The sequence below is a fragment of the Cervus canadensis genome, chromosome 27 (genome assembly GCF_019320065.1).
Source record: "Cervus canadensis isolate Bull #8, Minnesota chromosome 27, ASM1932006v1, whole genome shotgun sequence".
Taxonomy (NCBI): Eukaryota; Metazoa; Chordata; class Mammalia; order Artiodactyla; family Cervidae; genus Cervus; species Cervus canadensis.
The window spans coordinates 49043025-49063602 of NC_057412.1; the positions used below are offsets into that span (position 1 = coordinate 49043025).

The 20578-nt window shown below is 43.2% G+C and overlaps 1 protein-coding gene across 3 annotated transcripts in view; it reads right to left on the reverse strand.

Annotated features, from left to right (window-relative positions):
* The window catches only part of MORC1 (MORC family CW-type zinc finger 1), a 150849-nt gene that overhangs the window by 126133 nt on the left and 4138 nt on the right, over window positions 1-20578 (reverse strand). For all 3 annotated transcript variants that reach the window (XM_043448908.1, XM_043448907.1, XM_043448906.1), the window contains exons 2-7: window positions 19747-19800; window positions 15792-15826; window positions 8918-8986; window positions 5563-5653; window positions 4795-4903; window positions 848-1007 (exon numbers count right to left, since the gene is read on the reverse strand). In XM_043448908.1, coding sequence (XP_043304843.1) covers window positions 848-1007; window positions 4795-4903; window positions 5563-5653; window positions 8918-8986; window positions 15792-15826; window positions 19747-19800 — 518 coding nt within the window. The remainder of the gene's footprint in view (window positions 1-847; window positions 1008-4794; window positions 4904-5562; window positions 5654-8917; window positions 8987-15791; window positions 15827-19746; window positions 19801-20578) is intronic.

Here is a 20578-nt window from a genome sequence, read left to right on the forward strand (position 1 = left end):
GAGGCACTTAAAACACAAGAGTTGTTTTGAGGATTAAATGAGTTAATTTTTATAAAGCATTTAGAAAAGTGTTCAGGAAATAGTGTATTTTTCAGTAGTATATATATCAGTATTTCATAATTAGAAGGCAACTAAAGAGATTATACATTAACCATCCTTAAAGTACACCATGTATCTTGATGAAACGAATATTCAAGTGCCATTATTTTTCTTCTATGAGAAAGGGAAAAGGATGACATAAAACATTACTTTTAAACAGACTGCCACAAGTTAGAGGAGAAATTTGCTATAAACATGACATAAAACAGAATTTTAATATAACAATAGAATTTTGCACATTAACATTAGAAAAAGCAGAATGCAAACAGCTTTCTCTAGAGCAGGAACCTTCTTGCTTCTAGACATGAAAAGTGGCAGAAGTCTGGGGAAAGACGGGCACAGAAGCCTGGACTTGTTACTTTATAAGCTGCTGACTCTCCTATAAACCCTGGGACGATCTAGTCTTGGACGCTGTAGTAAAGCGTCTCCCGACGCAGAGCGATGGGGAGAGATCGTCTCTGGCACAGAGACTGTGGCTCCCCAAGAGAACAGCCTGCGTCAACCTCTCCTCCCCTGGCTTCACCAGGCTCTTACAAGACAGACATTTCTCAGCGCCAGTGACTTCAGAGTTATTCCTCTTTGGATTCTCTAAGACAAAATGTACATAAATAAAATGAATAACTGCCCCATATGAGATTCCACATGGCATTTTAAATAGAAACAAGTGTGAAATCATAGTTACAGTCTTTTGTATGATACTGAAAACAAACACTTCCACATTAAAATTTCAGGGCTGTGAGGATCTTACCACATTTGCCGTAGATCACGTTAAACTGCTGCATCAACTCAGCTTCAGTTTTAAATGGAGAATATTTATAAATTATAGACAATTCTGTTGAGAATTTTTGAGGATCATCTGTGACAGATTCTCTGGTCCTTGTTAACCATGAAGGTATTGGAACCACAACCTATTAAAGAAAACACACACACATCAATTTACTATGAAATACACAAATAAAAACCATCATTTTTTTGTCTGACCCTAATTCAGCCCATTTACCATCCAGCCAAATGATATAAGACTAAGTGAAGAGTGCAGCTGCCCCCGGCATTCTAGTCTGATAAGGAAGGGGCACAAAAGAAGAATGTTTACCTAAGAGTTTTATTCTAAGATGTTCCACCACAGAACACGGTGACTGAGGGAAACTGCCTCGGCCCCCTACAGAAGTATGCGTCAAATGGCAGAGGCAACAACAGAATCAGCATTTCAGAGGCTGAAAAGTAAGACAGCGTATCCAAGTAGCCAATCCGAAGCCCAGGCCAGAAATGAGAGGCAGCAGGCTCATTTACAGCTCAGAGCTCCCTCCAAGTCTGAGACCGATGGCATGAGTCAGCTCTCGAGGTGGGGGTAGCAGGAGAGAGCTGCCGGCAGCCCCGCTCCCCTCCTGCATCAGCTCCTCCCCCTCCTCACCGGGCCTGGATGTTTACTCTAGTGGAAATAGGAGAACAGAGCATGTCTGGGTTAGCGGACACGTCAGGCACGGTCAGCAGGTGACCTCGCTGAGACTGTGTGCTTAGCCACCCCGTCGTGTCTGACATTTTGGGACCCCACGGACTGCAGCCCCCCAGGCTCGTGTCCCTCGCCTGGGGATTCCCCAGGCAAGAATACTGGAGTGAGCGGCCATGGCCCTCCTCCAGGGGATCTTCTCAACCCAGGGATAGAACCTGGGTCTCCTGCATTGCGGATAGATTCTTTACGTTCTGAGCCACCAGGGCAGCCTGTGAATACTGGGGTGGGCAGCCTATGCCTCCTCCCAGGAATTGAACCAGGGTCTCCTGTGTTGCAGGTGGATTCTTTACCAGCTGAGCTACCAGGGAAACCCTTGCTGAGATTACAGGGATTCAGTGAAAGTACACATATTGGATGCTGAGAACTGCAGATCTCTCCTCTCATTTGGCTCCCAGGTTCTGCCAGCTAGGCCTTCAGGTAGAAGACTGTAGGAGTCTTGTCTGAGATACCTGACCAGCCCAGAGGGAAGGACATAAGGAAAATTACATTGAAGATTTCTCAATAAAACAGCCCAGTATGTATTATTGCGACCTGCATGGCTGCCAAGCCCCACCCACACTCTCAGAGCTTTCAATTGGAATTTTATTGGACTAATCTTAAAATCTGGAAAACTCAGCAGTGGCCATGGGACTGGAAATGGTCAGTTTTCATTCCAATCCCACAGAAAGGCAACGCCAAAGAATACTCAAACTACTGCACAATTGCACTCATCTGACACGCTAGTAAAGTAATGCTCAAAATTCTCCAAGCCAGGCTTCAGCAATATGTGAACCATGAACTTCCAGATGTTCAAGCTGGTGTTAGAAAAGGCAGAGGAACCAGAGGTCAAATTGCCAACATACGCTGGATCATCAAAAAAGGAAGAGAGTTCAGAAAAACAGCTATTTCTGCTTTATTGACTATGCCAAAGCCTTTGACTGTGTGGATCACAACAAACTGTGGAAAATTCTCAAAGAGATGGGAATACCAGACCAGCTGACCTGCCTCTTGAGAAACCTGTATGCAGGTCAGGAAGCAACAGTTAGAACTGGACATGGCTCAATAGACTGGATCCAAATAGGAAAAGGAGTACGTCAAGGCTGTATATTGTCACCCTGCTTATGTAACTTATATGCAGAGTGCATCAGGAGAAACGCTGGGCTGGAGGAAGCACAAGCTGGAATCAAGATTGCCGGGAGAAATATCAATAACCTCAGATATGCAGATGACACTACCGTTTTGGCAGAAAGTGAAGAGGAACTAAAAAGCCTCTTGATGAAAGTGAAAGAGAAGAGTGAAAAGGTTGGTTTAAAGCTCAACATTCAGAAAATTAAGACCATGGCATCTGGTCCCATCACGTCATGGCAAATAGATGGGGAAACAGTGGAAACAGTGGCTGACTTTATTTTTCTGGGCTCCAAAATCACTGCAGATGGTGACTGCAGCCATGAAATTAAAAGACACTTGCTCCTTGGAAGGAAAGTTATGACCAACCTTAACAGCATATTAAAAAGCAGAGACATTACTTTGTCAACAAAGGTCCATCTAGTCAAGGCTATGGTTTTTCCAGTGATCATGTATGGATGTGAGAGTTGGGATATAAAGAAAGCTGAGCACAGAAGAATTGATGCTTTTGAACTGTGGTGTTGGAGAAGACTCTTGAGAGTCTCTTGGACTGCAAGGAGATCCAACCAGTCCATCGTAAAGGAGATCAGTCCTGACTGTTCATTGAAGGACTGATATTGAAGCTGAAACTCCAATACTTTGGCCACCTGATGCAAAGAACTGACTCATTGGAAAAGAAATGAGATTCACAGCATCTTTCCCTGATGCTGGGAAAGATGGAAGGTGGGAGGAGAAGGGGAACGAAGAGGATGGGATGGCTGGATGGCATCACCGACTCGATGGACATGAGTTTGAGCAGGCTCCAAGAGTTGGTGATGGACAGGGAGGCCTGGCGTGCTACAGTCCATGGGGTGGCAAAGAGTCAGACACGACTGAGCGACTTAACCGAACACTGTTGAAAGTCATTGCCACTATATAAGTGGAAAAGAGAAGGTCGCTGGTTTTACTTTTTTAAAAAAGAGAAAAGGAAATGGCTCATTTTAGGAAAGCTATAACCGCAGCTTTGGCCCAATTTCCCATGTCCTTTACATACATAAAGTACAACACAAATGCTTAAAGTATTGCTTTTCCTCATGTCAGAATCCCACTCAGCTACTCTCTGTTGCTTCTAGACTATTCCTATTAACTAGCCAGACTCCAGCACTGCCAGCAGGCACGCTGGGCTCCTGCGGGACAGTCCTACACTTTCATACAACCCCCCAAACCCCACGGTCACCTCAGGTCTGAGGCTTGCCACGTGCCATTTCTCCCCAGTGCAGATGCACCACTTTCCAGATGCAAATGGTCTTTCCCCATAAACTCTCACTGGAGGCTCTCTAGTCTCTTCATCCATATCCTGCTGTAGACAATTTACTAGTAGCAGGAATACCCACTCATTGAACAGCACGCTTTTAAAACACCTTCATTTTGTTATTCACCCAGTTCATCCATGTCTGCTTGATTTTGTGACTAAACTGAAACACTCTGACCGTCAGGAGGTCTTCTTGTTTTCTACCTTCCACAGGGAATATCCAGCACTGGGCAGACAGCAGTGACTCTGCGTGTATTTGTTACACTGAATTACAACTGATGTTCACAATACTAAGACTCAAACACTGCAAATTAATAAAATGTCTCTGGGCCAGAAAACGGAGTTAAAATTATGGTCAAGAGAGTAAGATTTTAAAATGTATTTTGCATTCCGTTTCTTCAGATGTTGTTTTCCAAGTCTTCTGTATTCAATATTTTATTTACTTTAAAAGTGATAACCTATTTATGGATAGGTGGTGGAAATGTTTTGCAGGCTTCTTCCAAAAAGCTCACAGCACCAAAGGGAGCCTCTTATTCTGGAAGAAATGTGTACAAGGATAGTAAAAATAATGTTCTGAAAACAGGCTAGGATTAGAAAAACTACTCAAAAAAAGATCAATAGGACAGGCCTCCAATGACCCCAAAATGGTCAGCTACTCTCTATTTCCCAGATGTATTCCTCAATTTCTAAATCGTAATAGGAAAGCACCCATGATAGACTTTACGTCCTGAAATGGTAAATGAAAATAACTTTATTACCAAGGAAAGCAAAGGAGACTCTCAGCCCTTACCTCACTCAGGCCCTCTCTTTCACAGAATGTCTGAGAAAAAAACACACAGGTCATTGTTTCTTCCTTCTTTGTAAAAAGAATGAAGTCTTTTCCAATCCTCATGGATCCGCTACATTAAAAACCAAGAATATAAAGGTTTACATCTCAAACACGAGACAGAAGGGACAGGGGAGCACAGTATTGTTCTATTCACTGAAATAATGCCACTGTTTTGCTGACTCTTCACCAAGGGAGTACAAGAATAATTTTTTGTTTGTTTGTTTTCTCAAAACAGAGCAGAGTTTGAACTAATCCAGCCCCACAGTCTCACTTAAGATATGACTGCTGAGGTAAGGTGCTGTCCAGGGCTGCAGCAGAGAAGGATCATGTCGCAGGTGCCACACGGGTGGCGTGGCCTCATGTCCTCACTTTTCATCGAGCAGACTAATCACTAATCACATAAGCTCTGGACACATATAACACCAATGCAAAGACATGCATCAAGAAGCAAACACAGAAATGTGATGAAGCTCTACGGTACACGGAAGCTACTTCCCCAATCTCTGAAAACAAGATTCATCCTCTATTCGCAAATTAAATTTTTAAAATGCTGTAAAGATTTAAGTCAGTTTGGGCATGGAAATTATAAAGCAAGGTAGGACTCTTAGGTTTATATTCTTTTTTAAGTTTTTCAAACGTGGATCATTCTCAGTAAGACTTCCTTTAACCAAGTATCATTCCTGATAATCAATATCGATAATACTTACATTATAAGAAAGAAGTCCTCACCTTTTAAGGCCATTGCCATACTGCCCAATAAACTTCAAGGTTGATAACCGTTTCTTGGATGTTCCAAAGTAAATGATATCTGACGCTTCCTCTACAATTGACAAAGACAATATAAGTGGTTAGGTCATAGGAGTCTTCACATTGGCCAGAGGTCGAGTTGTCAGGATGTCACACATATATTAGGGCAGATCCATACATCTTGCGTGAGCGCAGAGAAAATGATCCTTGTCAGGCTCCATAATCTCTGCTGCTGCTGCTGCTGCTAAGTCGCTTCAGTTGTGCCCGACTCTGTGCAACCCCATAGACGGCAGCCCACCAGGCTCCCCTGTCCCTGGGATTCTCCAGGCAAGAACACTGGAGTGGGCTGCCATTTCCTTCTCCAATGCATAAAAGTGGAAAGTGAAAGTGAAATCACTTGGTCATGTCCGACTCTTCGCGAGCCCATAGACTGCAGCCTACCAGGCTTGTCCATCCATGGAACTTTCCAGGGAAGAGTACTGTATAATCTCTGACCAGGATCTTAAGAGCAATGTACTGACAAGAGGTCAGAGAGACCTAACTGTGTGACCCTGGGAAGTAAAGCCTTAATTTCCTTGACCCTAAATGGGAGCTATTAACACATCACAGAGTTGTTGACAAAGATAAAAGGAACAAATGAGATGATGTGTCAACCTTGAAAACAATACATGCCATTTGATAAATGCTAATAAATTAAAGATGCTATAATTATTTGTACCACTAGTAAATTTTCCATGGTTTTGGCCCTTATCCAGCCCCATGTGAGGTTGCTAACTGGGGAGAAAGAGCTATCTATTTCTGACTTTGAGAGTTATTCTCATGATCTCTCCAGGCATTCTGGAATTCTGGAAAAGAATCCTCTTAACTTCAAAACATACATACCTCTAAGAAACAGGCATGCTCCCAGGGAAAGGAAAAGACAGAAATGGGTCTCCCAATTGGGCTACACGCCCTGAATACATGCCCCAGATCTGTACTGAGGACCCTGTGTCAGGCTGGGTGCAGACCTGCTATGGTGCAGTGGCATGGTTGTGTAAAGCCACTCCGCTTGTCTGAAGCTAACTGGACATTTTATCACATGCTCTTATTAAGGGCTGACTATTAGATGAGGGTGTCAATAATGATACTATTAGCTACCCCTTATTGATCATTCAGTATATGCCAGGGACTACAGCATATGCTTTATTTGCACCACCTATTTAATATTTAATATTAATTAATAACAAGCCTACAAGGAAGATATGATCTGCATGTTACAGATGAGGAAATTTAAGTTTCAGGAGTTTATGTAACCTTCCCAAGGTCACACTGATAAATGGTACCCCCAGAACTATAACCCAGAGTTGCAGAAGACCAAATCTTCCGGTTTTTATCACCTACCACACAGACTCTAGTGTACGGTGGGCAAAGATCTGAGCGCATGGACAGAACACTGAACAGGACAGACATGACCCCTGTCCTCAATAACTTTATGTCATGGAATAAGAAGAAAGCGGACAAACGAGATCCTTTCGGAGAGTGTTAAGTGAAGGACACAAAACCAGGAGAACGTTACAGGGAATTAACAAGAACACAGTTTGCAGACAGAATGCTCAGGAAAGGCCTCCTTCATAGGGTGTCCTCTGACCTGAGGTTCAGATGATGGAGGGCCAGCCAGGCGTGACTGGGGTGCCATAAGCAAGAGAGTGCAAGGCATGAGAAAAGGTCAAAGAGGTGGACAGTGACCAAGCAATGCAATAAACTAAAAGTGTTGGGGAGTACGAATTTTATTCAGAAGTAATGAGAAATGACTAAGGGCTTTAATCAAGGGCATCACTATGATCTATTAAAAGAAAAAAGTCTGCTCAGGATTGCTGTGTGAGGAATGCTCTATAATGGAGAAAGGCTGGAAGTGAAGAGTTTGGACATCACCTCTTCCAAAAGGTTGAGATTGATCCAACTCAACTTGGACAACTGATAGATTCTATTTTTGGTTAACACTTGAATTCCAATGTTAATAAAGAATTGCTCTCAACACTAGTGACCCTTCTTAAAATACAACTGTATCTGCCAACTGAAGTGTGGATTTCTTCTAAAGAGTTCAATATTTGCCACTTGTCTGTGTTTTGATTATTTTGTTTTTGGACCCATGTAAAGGAGCTGCTTCTTTTTTAAAGAACTGCCTTAGAATATATCCACACATAGTCTGACTATTTAGACCAAGGGGGTCTTCTGAGATTTGAATATAATTGCTTTAGTTTTTATTCTGAGCTTCTATTAGCAATGACGATCATTCTTTCCTCTGGTGTGGAACTGACCAGAACACTTCCATATTATTTAAACTCCCTCACCATTTGTTAAATCTGGCTTGTGGGATATACACAACTGTTATAAGAATTCTAGGAGGACTTCCTGGTGGTCTAGTGGTTAAGAATCTTCCTGCCAAATCAGGGAACATGGATTCAATCCCTAGTCCAGGAAGATTCCACGTGCTTTGGGACAACTACTACTGAGTTACTGCCATAACTACTGAGCCTGCTCCCCCTAGAGTCTGTGCCTTGCAACAAGAAAAGCCGCCGAAACGAGTCAGCCCGCATACCACAAGCCCCACTTGCCACAACTAGGAGACGCCTGCACGCAGCGACGACGACCCAGCACAGTCAAAAATAAAATAAATGATAAAATAAAGAGTTCAAGGATAAGGTATCTCAATTCATGAAAAGCCTTTCCCTAAAGGAATACTATCTCAATTCCACAGCAAACAGTAATTTGTACCTACTATGTGCTGCCTTTCACTAGTCTTGAAGATACAAAGATAAATCATGCAGTGCATGGCAGATACTTTCACTATGATGAGAACATTCAGTTGAAGCAACTAAACCTTTGAACACGCAGGGAAGAAGCACAAACCACTAAAAACAAGGAAGGGTGACCCCTACACCTCAGGGTTAAGCTGAGAATTTTAAACAGTGTAAAGCCATTTCAAACTGCCTCAGGTCTCTTACAAGTTGTACCTGCAGCGTGTGCCCTAGATAATCTCGGAGTCCATCCAATTACTGTTCGGTTCATCCATTCCCAGATGCTCTTCCTTATAAGAAATCTGTACCTCGTGTCTGTCATTTTTCCAGCAACACTGATTTACGTTCACTTTTGGTCTTGCTTCAGATGGTTACAACGAATTTACTCTGTCAGCAGTAACACTTAAGCCTAAAAAGCTCAACAATAAGTCTGGGGTTTATTTTCCCTAATAGCTCCATACCTGTTTTTATAGAGATAGCTAGATTTATTCTTATTTATTTTATGGGTTTTCAGACTGTTTGTTCTAACAGGCAGGTAGGAATCTAGATAATTAACTTACCAGGACTCATACCACATCCGTCATCCAGGAAGCACAACATGAATCCACCCTGCAGTTCTTCATTATCCACTGTAAGGGAAAGCGGTTATTACTAATAAATAGTGGGCTTCATTTGTTCATCAGAAAGGCATGCTGCTCACATAATTATTTGTCCTCCCCAAATGCAGTCACTTATGGCACAAGGAAGAAGCTCAGAAAGTCATCTTGGCTATAGTTTCCTGAGAAACTGCAGTGGGGAAACAATCATGCAACAAAAAGGCTTTAAACTGACTTTAAACATGTTAATAAACTACATATACAGCATGCGTGCTGCCGTCCATGGGGTCGCAAAGAGTCGGACACAACTGTGCGACTGACCTGAACTGACCGCATGACAAGCCCTGTTTGGGAATCAGACTGGTCCTTTAAACTTCAGGTGTTTTCTCCCTGGAGGAGGGAATAAAAGGAGCCAGGATGGGACTCCAGGATCTCTCTATCAAATTGATCAATGCTGATACCCTTCCACCAAAGCACTAATTTTAAAGTCAATCCAGGTCATTCTCATTAAACTCATCAGGCTCTATTCCAAGTAGCTAATTCCGATGAGAGCCATTTGTGGCTGCTTCTAAGTGGCAGCAAATACTTACCTCTTGAAAATGTAAATATTTTTGAAAATACCTAAGTTATTTGGAATCAATTTTGATGAGATATCATTCAATTACATAATATAATCTCTTATTTAAAAATTTTGAAGGTGTAACTAAAACTAATGAAGACTAATTTCAATGCATAGTTTGTAATCTGGCTCTCAAAGTAATTTCAACATTTGGATATGGCAAGCCTCTCTAGCAAGGCTCTCTCTTTCAATAACAACTTTATGGAGAAATAGATTACACACAAAAAAAGCTACACATATTTAACATGTTATGATCTGACACATTCTGACACAGGTAAATATCCGTGGAACCATCACGTCAAGGCAGTGAACATGACCATCATCCCAGGCGCCTCCTCCTGCCCCTCAGGTCTCTCCCTTCTGACCCTTTCATGCTCTGTCACCCCCGCCCCATCTCCAGGCAGCCACTGATTTACGAATTCCATCCTTACAGATTCATTTCTAGCACACCAGTGAAGTCAACTCTGTGTTCAATGCTTACCTCTAATCTACATTTTCTAAATGTTCAAGATAATCGATAAATAAGTACCTAAAAATCTTACCTTTCTGGGTTCATAATGTTATAGTCATGTGTCCACTTGTAATCCCCCCTCCTCCAACTCACTTCCTGTTTACAAACCCTTTGGATCTCCCCAACCATCTCATTTCTGGTCTGCTTACCTCAGCTTCTGTGTCAGAATATTCCCACCCTCTTTACGAATTTGCTCTGTTCAGCCCTCCCCTGACCAAGGCTGACCCTTCTCCATATTCAACTCCAGTTGAGTTCTCTGCACGGCGCAGCAGTTCTCAACCCTGGCTGCATCTGTGAATCATCGAGAGGGAGTCTAGCTGGTCTCGGACGGAGTTTAGGAATAAAAGCTCCTCCTGACTACCCTAAGGTTTATCAGAACTGGCAACCGCCTGATACAAGTCTCAGGCTGCACAGTTGCGATAACTGATTCTGCAGCTCTTGGTACATAGTTCTCACCAAAGAAAGCAGGGCACTTCTCTGGTGAATGGTAGAAAAGACCCCAAATCCCCAAGAGTTACACGTGCATGCTCAGTCACTCAGCGATTTCCGACTCTGCAACCCCAGAGGAGCCTGCCGGGTTTCTCTATCCATGGGATTTCCCAGGCGTGAATACTGGAGTGGGTTTCCATTTCCTTCTCCAAGGGATCCTCCTGATCAGGGATCCAGCCTGCATCACCTGCCCTGGCAGGTGGTGTCTTTACCAATGAGCCACCTTAGAAGCCCATACAATGCTTAACTGTTCCATAAATTCCAATGAGGGCTTACAGACAATCACCACCTCAAAATGTAGTATTCCCTCCCCTAGAACTCACTCTGAGCCTTGGCCTTGTTTTCTTCGGCCCCTTAAAACTACGGATCTCAGACTGATTCCTACTACCGGTTAAGAGTGGGTGTGTGTGTGTACGCGCTTAGTCACTCGGTCATGTCCAACTCTTTGCGACCCCGTGGACTGCAGCCTGCCAGGCTCCTCTGCCCATGAGATATCCCAGGCAAGAATTCTGAGTGAACTGTCACACCCTCCTCCAGGGGATCTTCTTCTTGACCCAGGGACGAACCCAGCTCTCCTGCATTGCAGGCAGATTCTTCACCATCTGAGCCATCGGGTAAGTATGCATGTCCAAAGCAAACCACAGCACCTTCTCCCTCATCAGACTACCTCCTCCTTCTGGGGCTTCCCGCTCAACAAATGGCATCACTCTGCCATTAGGCTCTGGCTGCCTAAGTCAAAGTCTCAGGATCAAGTTCTCCACTTCCTGACCTGATAGAGAGACATGTCTGCTCAATTCCACCTCCTCATGTGTCTCAAGTTTGACCACTTTCTCCATCCCCACAATACGGCCTTGGTTCAGGAAACCACCATGTCTCTTCTGGATTCCAGCAGCAGTCCCTACCCCCTCTGCTCCTTGCTCCCACAAATGAGAGGGTGCAGCCAGTCTACAGCCGATCACGGGTTTCACTGCTCTCCTGCTTATGAGTCCCTTGGACTGCAAGGAGATCCAACCAGTCCATCCTAAAGGAGATCAGTCCTGGGTGTCCATTGGAAGGACTGATGCTGAAGCTGAAACTCCAGTACTTTGGTCAACTGATGCGGACAGCTGACTCACTGGAAAAGACCCTGATGCTGGGAAAGACTGAGGGCAGGAGGAGAAGGGGACGACAGAGGATGAGATGGCTGGATGGCATCACCGACTCGATGGACATGGGTTTGGGTGGACTCCAGGAGTTGGTGATGGACAGGGAGGCCTGGCGTGCTACAGTTCATGGGGTCACAAAGAGTCGGACATGACTGAGCAACTGAACTGAACTGAACTGGACTGCTTATAACCCTTACATGCCTTCCCAGTGCACACAGGATGAAAGCCAAATCAGTTAACAAATCTAGCTGTCTTTCATAAACTGACCCTCCCACCTCTCTAAGATGGTTAATTTTATGTGTCAACCTGGTTAAGCTATGGTGTCAGCTGTTTGGTCAACAAGATGTTGCTATGAAAGTATCAGTATAATTAACATTTACAATCAGCTAACTGTAAGTAAAGCAGGTACCCTCTATATTGTGGGTTGGCCTCATCCAATTGGTTACAGGTTGTAAAAGCAAAGACTGAGGTTTCCCAAAGCAGCATCAATTTTCTGCCTCAAGACTGCAGCACAGAACCCTGCTTGGGCGTACAGGCTGCTGGCCTGCCTAAAGATTTTTAACTCAGGACTGCAGCATCAACTGTCACCTGGATTTCCGATCTGCCAGTGGCCCTGCAGATTCCACACCTGCCAGGCCCCATAATCAAGTCAGTCAACTCCTTAAAATAATGTCCCTCCTCCTCTCCCTCTCTCTCAACTATACATCTATCAGCTAGAGTGAGAGAGACTGAGATGGACGGACAGACAGACAGACAGAGAGGGCAGAGAGAGAACGGGGTTGGCAGACATCTCTGTCTACCTACCAGTGGTGCTGTTCCTCTGAAGAACCCTAATGCACCCTCCGCGTTCATCTCTTGCCATCCTCTCCCCTGCCCTTACTGCACTCTTCCACCTCCATACAAATACTCACCTTGGGCTTAATCTCGAACATCTCAAACGTTTCTACAACACTACCAGTGTCCTGTGTTCTCTCCAGATTCAAGCCACTATATATTGTGCTCCTTCACACTTTCTACGCTTGATTCTCCAGGCTCAGGCCTATTTTCCTTTCATTCTCTAGTTCATATACTATTTCTTCTAGGAAGACTTCCTAATTCTTCCACATCATCAAGCGGCCATAATGAATGCTTTCCTTGTAACTTGTGTTTCCTAGTTTTCAAAGTATATTCAAACACCTGTTGAGGCATCCGTTTCTCTTCCAGACAAGTGGTTCTTCTACTTTTTGGAACCCAGCTAACTCAGAGATATGATGAAAGCTAAGGGCCTTCTACTCATAAAAGTGAAACTGCATACTGGATTTTCCACACATCCTTTACTAGGATGGTGATTTCTTAAAAGGAGGCCCTGTGTATACTCATCACTTAGCCCAGAGCCTGCCACTTGGTAAGCACTAAAAAATGTACAGAATACGTATCCATGCTTACTAGAACTAGTACACTCAGACGGATAAAACAGCCATGTCTGAACATATTCAGTTTGGATTTTATAGCCCTAAAGTTAAAGGAAACTTAAGATTGGAAAGTAATTCACATGCCTCAGTTAACTTAAAAACTAGTCCAGTGCTTAATTTTGCACCCCAATACCAATTCTATCTATTGGTGCATAAGCCTTTGCCCTAGTTTATTTTTTTCATCTTTTTTAAGAAAAATCAATTTGCTAGGTTGATAGCCATATTATGGTTTGCAGCAATAAAGTTTTATAACATGAATAGGTAATTTAAAATTAAAAAGCTGTAAGTTCAGTTTTTCACAAAACACGTTAAAACCTAATACAGAAAAAAGAGCCCCTTTCGATGCAAACTGCAAAGATGCTTGTTTATTTTTTGTAATAACGCCAAGTGCTAGAGAAAGTGGAGTGAAGTGAATATCGCGATGCCCTGCTGGGGTCCTGTACTTCCCCAAAAGAACATACTGTGTGAATTCTGATCATTTGATCACTTTTGTTGAACTCTGTGATTCCAGACAATTCTTCTCAACCCTTCAACCCTTTGTCAATCATATGTGTGCTCTGAATGAAATTCAGCTTGAATGTCTTCTCCCTTCTCCACTGTGAGGACCACTGCCTTTGTTTGAATCCGCATGAAATCTTGTGTAGATCATTCCACAGATTCCGCCTTGTCTGCTATCCTTTCACACTTCTGCAAACCATCTACAAACCATCCTGTAATCTCGCTGGAGTAGCTTTCTTTAAAAAGAAAAGAGCACATTTCTGATTTGTCAAATGACATTGCTCTAGACTACTGAATGGTCCACTGGCTACAGAAAGAAAATAACCTTAGTATGGTATTCAAGGTGCTCATCCGATTTGGCTCTAACTCTTAGCTCTAGTCAACCTAGCCCAGTCATTGTCTCCTGGATGCTTTTTCTCCAAATATACATAGGGCTCACTCCCTCATTGTCATTCAGGTCTGGGCTGGCTTATTACCTATTTACAGTAACCTTCCCTAATCACCCCATGAAAAATGGTACATCTTTATCACCACTCTCTGTTCTTCTATCCCCGTCTTCTTTTTTCTTTTTAGCACTTATTATGGCCTGGCATATTATTTTCTTGCCCACTTCTTTACTGCCTAGCTACCCTCATTAGAATGCACGTTCCACGGGTGCACAGGCTTCAGCAAACATGTGCTCCTTGCTCTGTCCCCAGCACCCAGGAAAACTGCTTGGCCCATTCGTAACAGACACTCAGTAAGCTGTTACTGAATAAACGAATGAGTCTCCGAACTAGTCTACCTGCATTCTTTTTCTCACAATTCTTCCTCAGATGGGAAAATTCTTCTCTTCCCACACTACCTAACACCAATCACATCCATATTTCAACCCCTGGCTCTTTAGGAAGAGGCATTCTTTCTCTGTGTTCCTACCATGCTGAGAGTTTCTCCTAGGCAGGAGACACTTGTCCCATTTCACTTATATAACTGGATATGGATGGAAGATCACTTTTTCTCCACTGCTGACATTTCCTCCTGGGGGGACCGGAGTTCAGGCAGCAGTGGTAAGGGGCCAACCCTTTCCTGTCCCTTGATCCCCTCCTCCTGGAGCAATGAGCACTTTCAGCTGACTAGTAAGCTGGGGAAGGATAACTATGAGAAGGTGCAGCTCAGATCCCTCCTGTTCCCTCTGGGAGCGAGCTGCCCGCAGAGCACGGGGCCACGACAAGGGCAGGCCCCTGACGCACTCCCACGCAGAGCCCCACGCTCCAAGAATCTGTCAGCAGTGAAGACCAGCGCTCTTATTTCTCAAACTTCTCAGAACCCAGGGAGCAGAAAGCGAAGGAGAGTGGCATTTACTTGGTTTCCTCAAATCTTTCAAGATGTGCATGAACCAGAACCAAAACCTCTTCCTCACGGGTCACAAGCACCCACCTAGCACAAAATCTTAAACACTTAGAAAATGGAATTGAACTGAGTCACTTTTTAAATACTGATAAGGATTTACATTATGAACCGCGTCCTCTGGCCTGTGACCAACAGCCAATATCTATAGGAGAGCTGACAAAATCCGGATTGGGGATCCGCTTTAACCCAACAGGTGTTTCTCCAGGTAGTGTTAACTACAGGACTGGATCACAAACCTAACTTCTTCTGTGTTCTAATGAAAAAAAACTAGTAAGTGAAATAAATATTTGGTGACTGAAAATGAAGTCAATAAAGAAAACATGCTTGGTTTGAATTTTATGGCCTTCCAACATTCATACTGCACATTCACTTACATTCACTTTAAAACTGTGATAAGTTGGGAATGACATATAGTTAATTATGAATACGCATCAAGTTAATATTCATTTTAAAATAAAACAGTTTTCCCGTGGCAGACAAACTGCTCCAAATCACTGCTGCTTTCACAAAACCCTGGAAGATCTAATTTTATAAATGAGTCCCCTAACAAGTGAACAATTTCACTCAGAGTGTACTGTTCTCAACCTGGCTCCCCACAGGGTTCCTGAATGCATGAAGCACTTAAGATTGCATTAATAATCTATAGAATGTGGTTTGATTTTCATGAAATAAAAGAAAATCAAAATAACTACAGGTTTTCCATTAGAAGAAAAAATAAAAAAGCAAATGTGCTCACCTGAAAACACATCGAGCCTCGCAGCCCCTGCATCTCTGAAAACAATATAAAAATATTATTGCTTCAGTCTGATATTGTGCTTTTGAAAATTACATTAATCTGAATTGCTCATGTGACAGATGAGCTACTGTCAGATAACAATGGAGAATTCCACTTAAATTTCTTTAAAAACAACTACTAAAATATTCTTCCCTGCATTTGTAGACTAAGATTTATGATCACTCATAATTTGAGAATGCTACAAAGCCTAATACTCAGAAATTTAAAAGAAGAGATAAAATTTAGTGGTAGTTAGACAAGAAGCTCAAGTAAATGGATATGAACATTAAAAAAGTTAGTTGGAAAATAATCCAGAAGTCATATAAAGATTTTCATATATTTTAGAACAAAAAAAATTGCTTATAGCGATTGGGGGCAGGAAGAGAAGGGGACGACAGAGGATGAGATGGCTGGATGGCATCACCGACTCGATGGACACGAGTCTGAGTAAACTCCGGGGGTTGGTGATGGACAGGGAGGCCTGGCGTGCTGCGGTTCATGGGGTCGCAGAGTCAGACACGACTGAGCAACTGAACTGAACTGACTGACCATATGACCACATTTTAAAAGAACATATCTGATATACATGTGTGTGTCTATAAGGAAAGAAAGCAAATGTTAACAGCGGTTTTCTCTAGGTCAGAGTTGACAATCTATGGTCTATGGGCCAAATCTTGACCATAACTATTCTTTGTGAATAAAGTTCATGGAACACAATCATGACCACTTATTTACATATTGTTATTTACACATTTGTTTGCATGTTGCCTGCAGTCTGCCTTCACACTGTAATGGGACACTTGAATGGCTTCCACAGAGGACGTGTGGCCTGCAAAGGGGAAATCCTTAATACCTGGCCTTTTACAGAGAAGTAAGTTGTATGCACCACCCTCCGGCCCGCCCATGAGGAGGTTACCAGCGCCTTAGCTTTTTCTTAGTTGTCTACAATTCACAGATACTATTTGTGTATTCTCTTAATTTTTAAAGTAAAAACTTTAAAAGGCAAGGAAAAAGAGCCAGAAGGTCCAGGTTTCCACATGAAAGCTGAAAGGCAGAAGATAGTGGGGTCTTAACTGACGAGGAAGTGAGCATGTTGAGGACAGGGGGGATCTAGAAGGAAACTCAGAACAGTAACAATGGGACTCAGACGGGGAAACCTGTGTCTCCCAAAATTTCTGTAAGTCTCAACCAGAAACTAGCCTAGGTCAATCAAGTAGGTACACTGTCCTTGTCATACAAAGCTGGCCCCTTAGCTCAATTCTCCACCCAACTTCTTCTTCTAATGCTTCCTCCACAGAAATTCTGGAGTTACTATGGCCCTTTCTTGGGCATCTTCTATGTGACAAATTCTGAATGAGGTATCCTTAAACCTTTCCACCTAACCCTTACCACAGGTATCATAATCTCCATTATATAAGCATACATTATACAAGGTACCATGTGTACAATAATTGCTCAATAAATGCCACTATACTATTTTTTCATATAAACAGTTTCTTCACAGAGAAATTCCATGGGGTAAGACAAAGAAAAGTCATTCACCTTTATAGCATGTTAAGACATTCATAATAAGCTTTGTACTTAAATCCAGGTACTTTCTCTCTGAACACCTGTTGTATTAGGAGGAGTCCCCTAAGGATTTTCTTCCTGTCCCATATTTTTTCCTACTTTTTCCACAATATTCTTTTAATACTGTCCAGTTCTAATTTAGACAATAGAAAACCATCAAAATCTTGAATACAAGGATATGAAATAACATCTCAGAGTAACACAGGGACTTTACGAAGACTTTCATAAGATCAATAGAGGATCTTGAGTAAGTCTGTTAAATAGCTTTATTTATTGTCAATTACTGGCATCGAGACTTCCCTGATGGCTCAGATGGTAAGGCGTCTGCCTACAATGCAGGAGACCCAGGTTTGATCCCTGGGTGGGGAAGATCCTCTGGAGAAGGAAATGGCAACCCACTCCAGTACTCTTGCCTGGAAAATCCCATGGGAGGAGCCTGGTAGGCCCCAGTCCATGGGATTGCAAAGAGCCGGACACGACTGAGCGACTTGACTTCACTTCACTGGCATCTAAGCAGTGGGGACAAACTCCAGTATCCCCTGAAGACAGACAAGTTGAGGAGTTCAGGCTGGCCATGGAGAACCCTGGGAATGGCAAAGCTGAAGACACAGGTTGGTCCCAAGAGCACACCTGCTACATGCCTGATCCTACTGAGTTGGTCTCAAAGTTGCTACATATAATCTTGGGGAAGAAAAAGCATGGGATCCAGTTTTGGGTTTTTTTTTCACATGGCACTTCATCTTCTGAAACTTTATACACAATCCTTCCTCTTATTCTTTATGAATACTGTACAAAGTTTCACTCTGAGTCAAACATGAGGCAAGCTAGACTTGGTCAAGGTGCTGCCAGATTACAAGCGCTGTTCAAAGAACTGCTCAATGGATCACATTCCTACCACTCCCCTGAGTCTGCAGTCAATCTTTCTTTGCCAGTCACTCTCCATAAACTAGTCCCATTGTTGGATTTCTTCTATACTCTGATATTGCTTGCCCTCCTTTGCTAAAATGAGCAAGTGAAACAACTTTATAGGCAAAAAGACAGTAGGAAAAACGCACCGGTACATTCTTTCACAGTTACAGGCACCAAGTTGCTGAAAACAGAACTTTAGTAGGACAGAGGGTTAGTGGATACGGGAATACTGCTTCAGAGCTTGAGCAAACAGCAGAAACGCGGCCTTCCTGGAGAGAGACGAACCACGAACGTTCGTGTGCAGCGGCCGGATCCCTGTTAGCTCTATCTAAGTTGAGTTCACAGCTCTTCTGACCAACCGACTTTATTTTTTCTTCTTTTCCCTCCTTTTGTTGATGACTATGATTCCATGTGTTCTGCAGAGTTTCACAAAAAGGGGAGCCAGGGACTTTTTACTTAGTGTTGGGCTTTGCTGAGCAGGAAGGAGGTCTTGCTGGCTGCTTAAATGGCTACACCCTATGGCCACAGTCACCTCCCTTCTAAAGCTAAAAATGAGGGGGAAATGTAAAACACTGAAATACAGTGATCAATCAGTGGCAGGGAATATATTTACTAAATAATATACAATATACACTGTTCTTGTTGTTCTTAGTTGCTAACTCATCTCCAACTCTTTACAACCTCATGGGCTATAGCCCACCAGGCTCCTCTGTCCGTGGGATTCTCCAGGCAAGAATACCAGAGTGGGTTGCCATTTCCTCCTCCAGGGGATCTTCCCCACCCAGGGATCAAACCCACCTCTCCTGCACTGGCAGCAGATTCTTTACCACTGAGCCCCTGGGAAGCCCCGTGCCGTGCTATTCTTAACTGCTCACTACTGCGTGACTCCTTGTGACCCCATGGACTGCAGCCCACCAGGATCCTCTATCCGTGGGGATTCTCCAGGAAAGAACACTGGAGTGGGCTGCCTTACCCTCCTCCAAGGGATCTTCCCAGCCCAGGGATCAAACCCAGGTCTCCTGCATTGCAGGAGGATTCTTTACCGTCTGAGCCAGCAGGGAAGCCCAATAATACTGGAGTGGGTAGCCTATCCCTTTTTCAGGAGATCTTCCTGACCCAGGAATTGAACCAGGTTCTCCTGAATTGCAGGTGGATTCCCAGCTGAGCTACCAGGGAAGCCCCATTACATGGTTATTAACACAAAAACAGATGTCCAATTTACTGGCACTTCAAGTCTAATCATAAATACAAACTGAATAAAAATGAATAATTTCTCCCTTCAACTGTTCTTTTTCCTATCATGCCTTGATTTTATAGGAAATCAACTCATGAAGCGTTCCAAGTGGAGAAAATGACATCATATTTTCATCTAATATGGCTAGACTCTATTAATGTCACAAAATTCCTTTGAATAACCTTTGTTTACAATAAGCCTTACCTTGCATTGTCCAGCAATTCAGCCAGTGCTCCAAAAAGGAAACTGTGAGTGGTGCTAATGAAGAAATAGAGGGAAAATAAAAGTTAAACCAATTCTTTAATCAATGTAAAAGGTTCAAGACACATGCAATGTTCTCTAGTTTGAGGTAGACAATCAATTAAGAAGTTTTCTAGAAATTTCTCAGCACAGTCAAGATTCTGAAGTGCAGGTACTCCAGGACAAAGCCAGGGCGAAGGCCCCTATCACCAAAGTATCTTATTTATTCCTAACAACACAAAGACTTCAAGGACCTGACTGTACTTAGAGCAAATCTGGACATTTTAATATTGCTTTATAAGCATTTCAGCTTTTCAGAGAATGTTTCACTAAAACTATATTATTTAAGGCCAAATAATTTCTGGAAACCCTTGACCAAAATCCAGACTCACTGGAAGACCTTAAGGTTTTGTCTGTGGACACAGGTATTGGCAGGGTACCCCTGTCTGGACCACTAACCTACATTTTTCTGCGGAATCTTTTCACCTCGGAAAAGCCCACGCCCTAAATAATGTCACAGATGCCCAGCATTCACTCTCCCCTGTGCCCCTCCTGACACGTCCCGGGTACAGAGAGCACTAGACGGCCATCACTGCCACTCCTTCGAAGGCTGGCTGCTTCTCTGCGGGCGAGTCACACCGCCCTCAGGTTCCCACATGTGCCTTCCATTTCCTGATGTGGGTATTTCAATCGGCAACCTTAACGCAGCATGAGGGGAAGACTCAGTCAGCAGTTTTCTTTTTATATATAGTACACAGGTAGCAGAAGCAAGAGAAACACATTTATCAGCAAACAT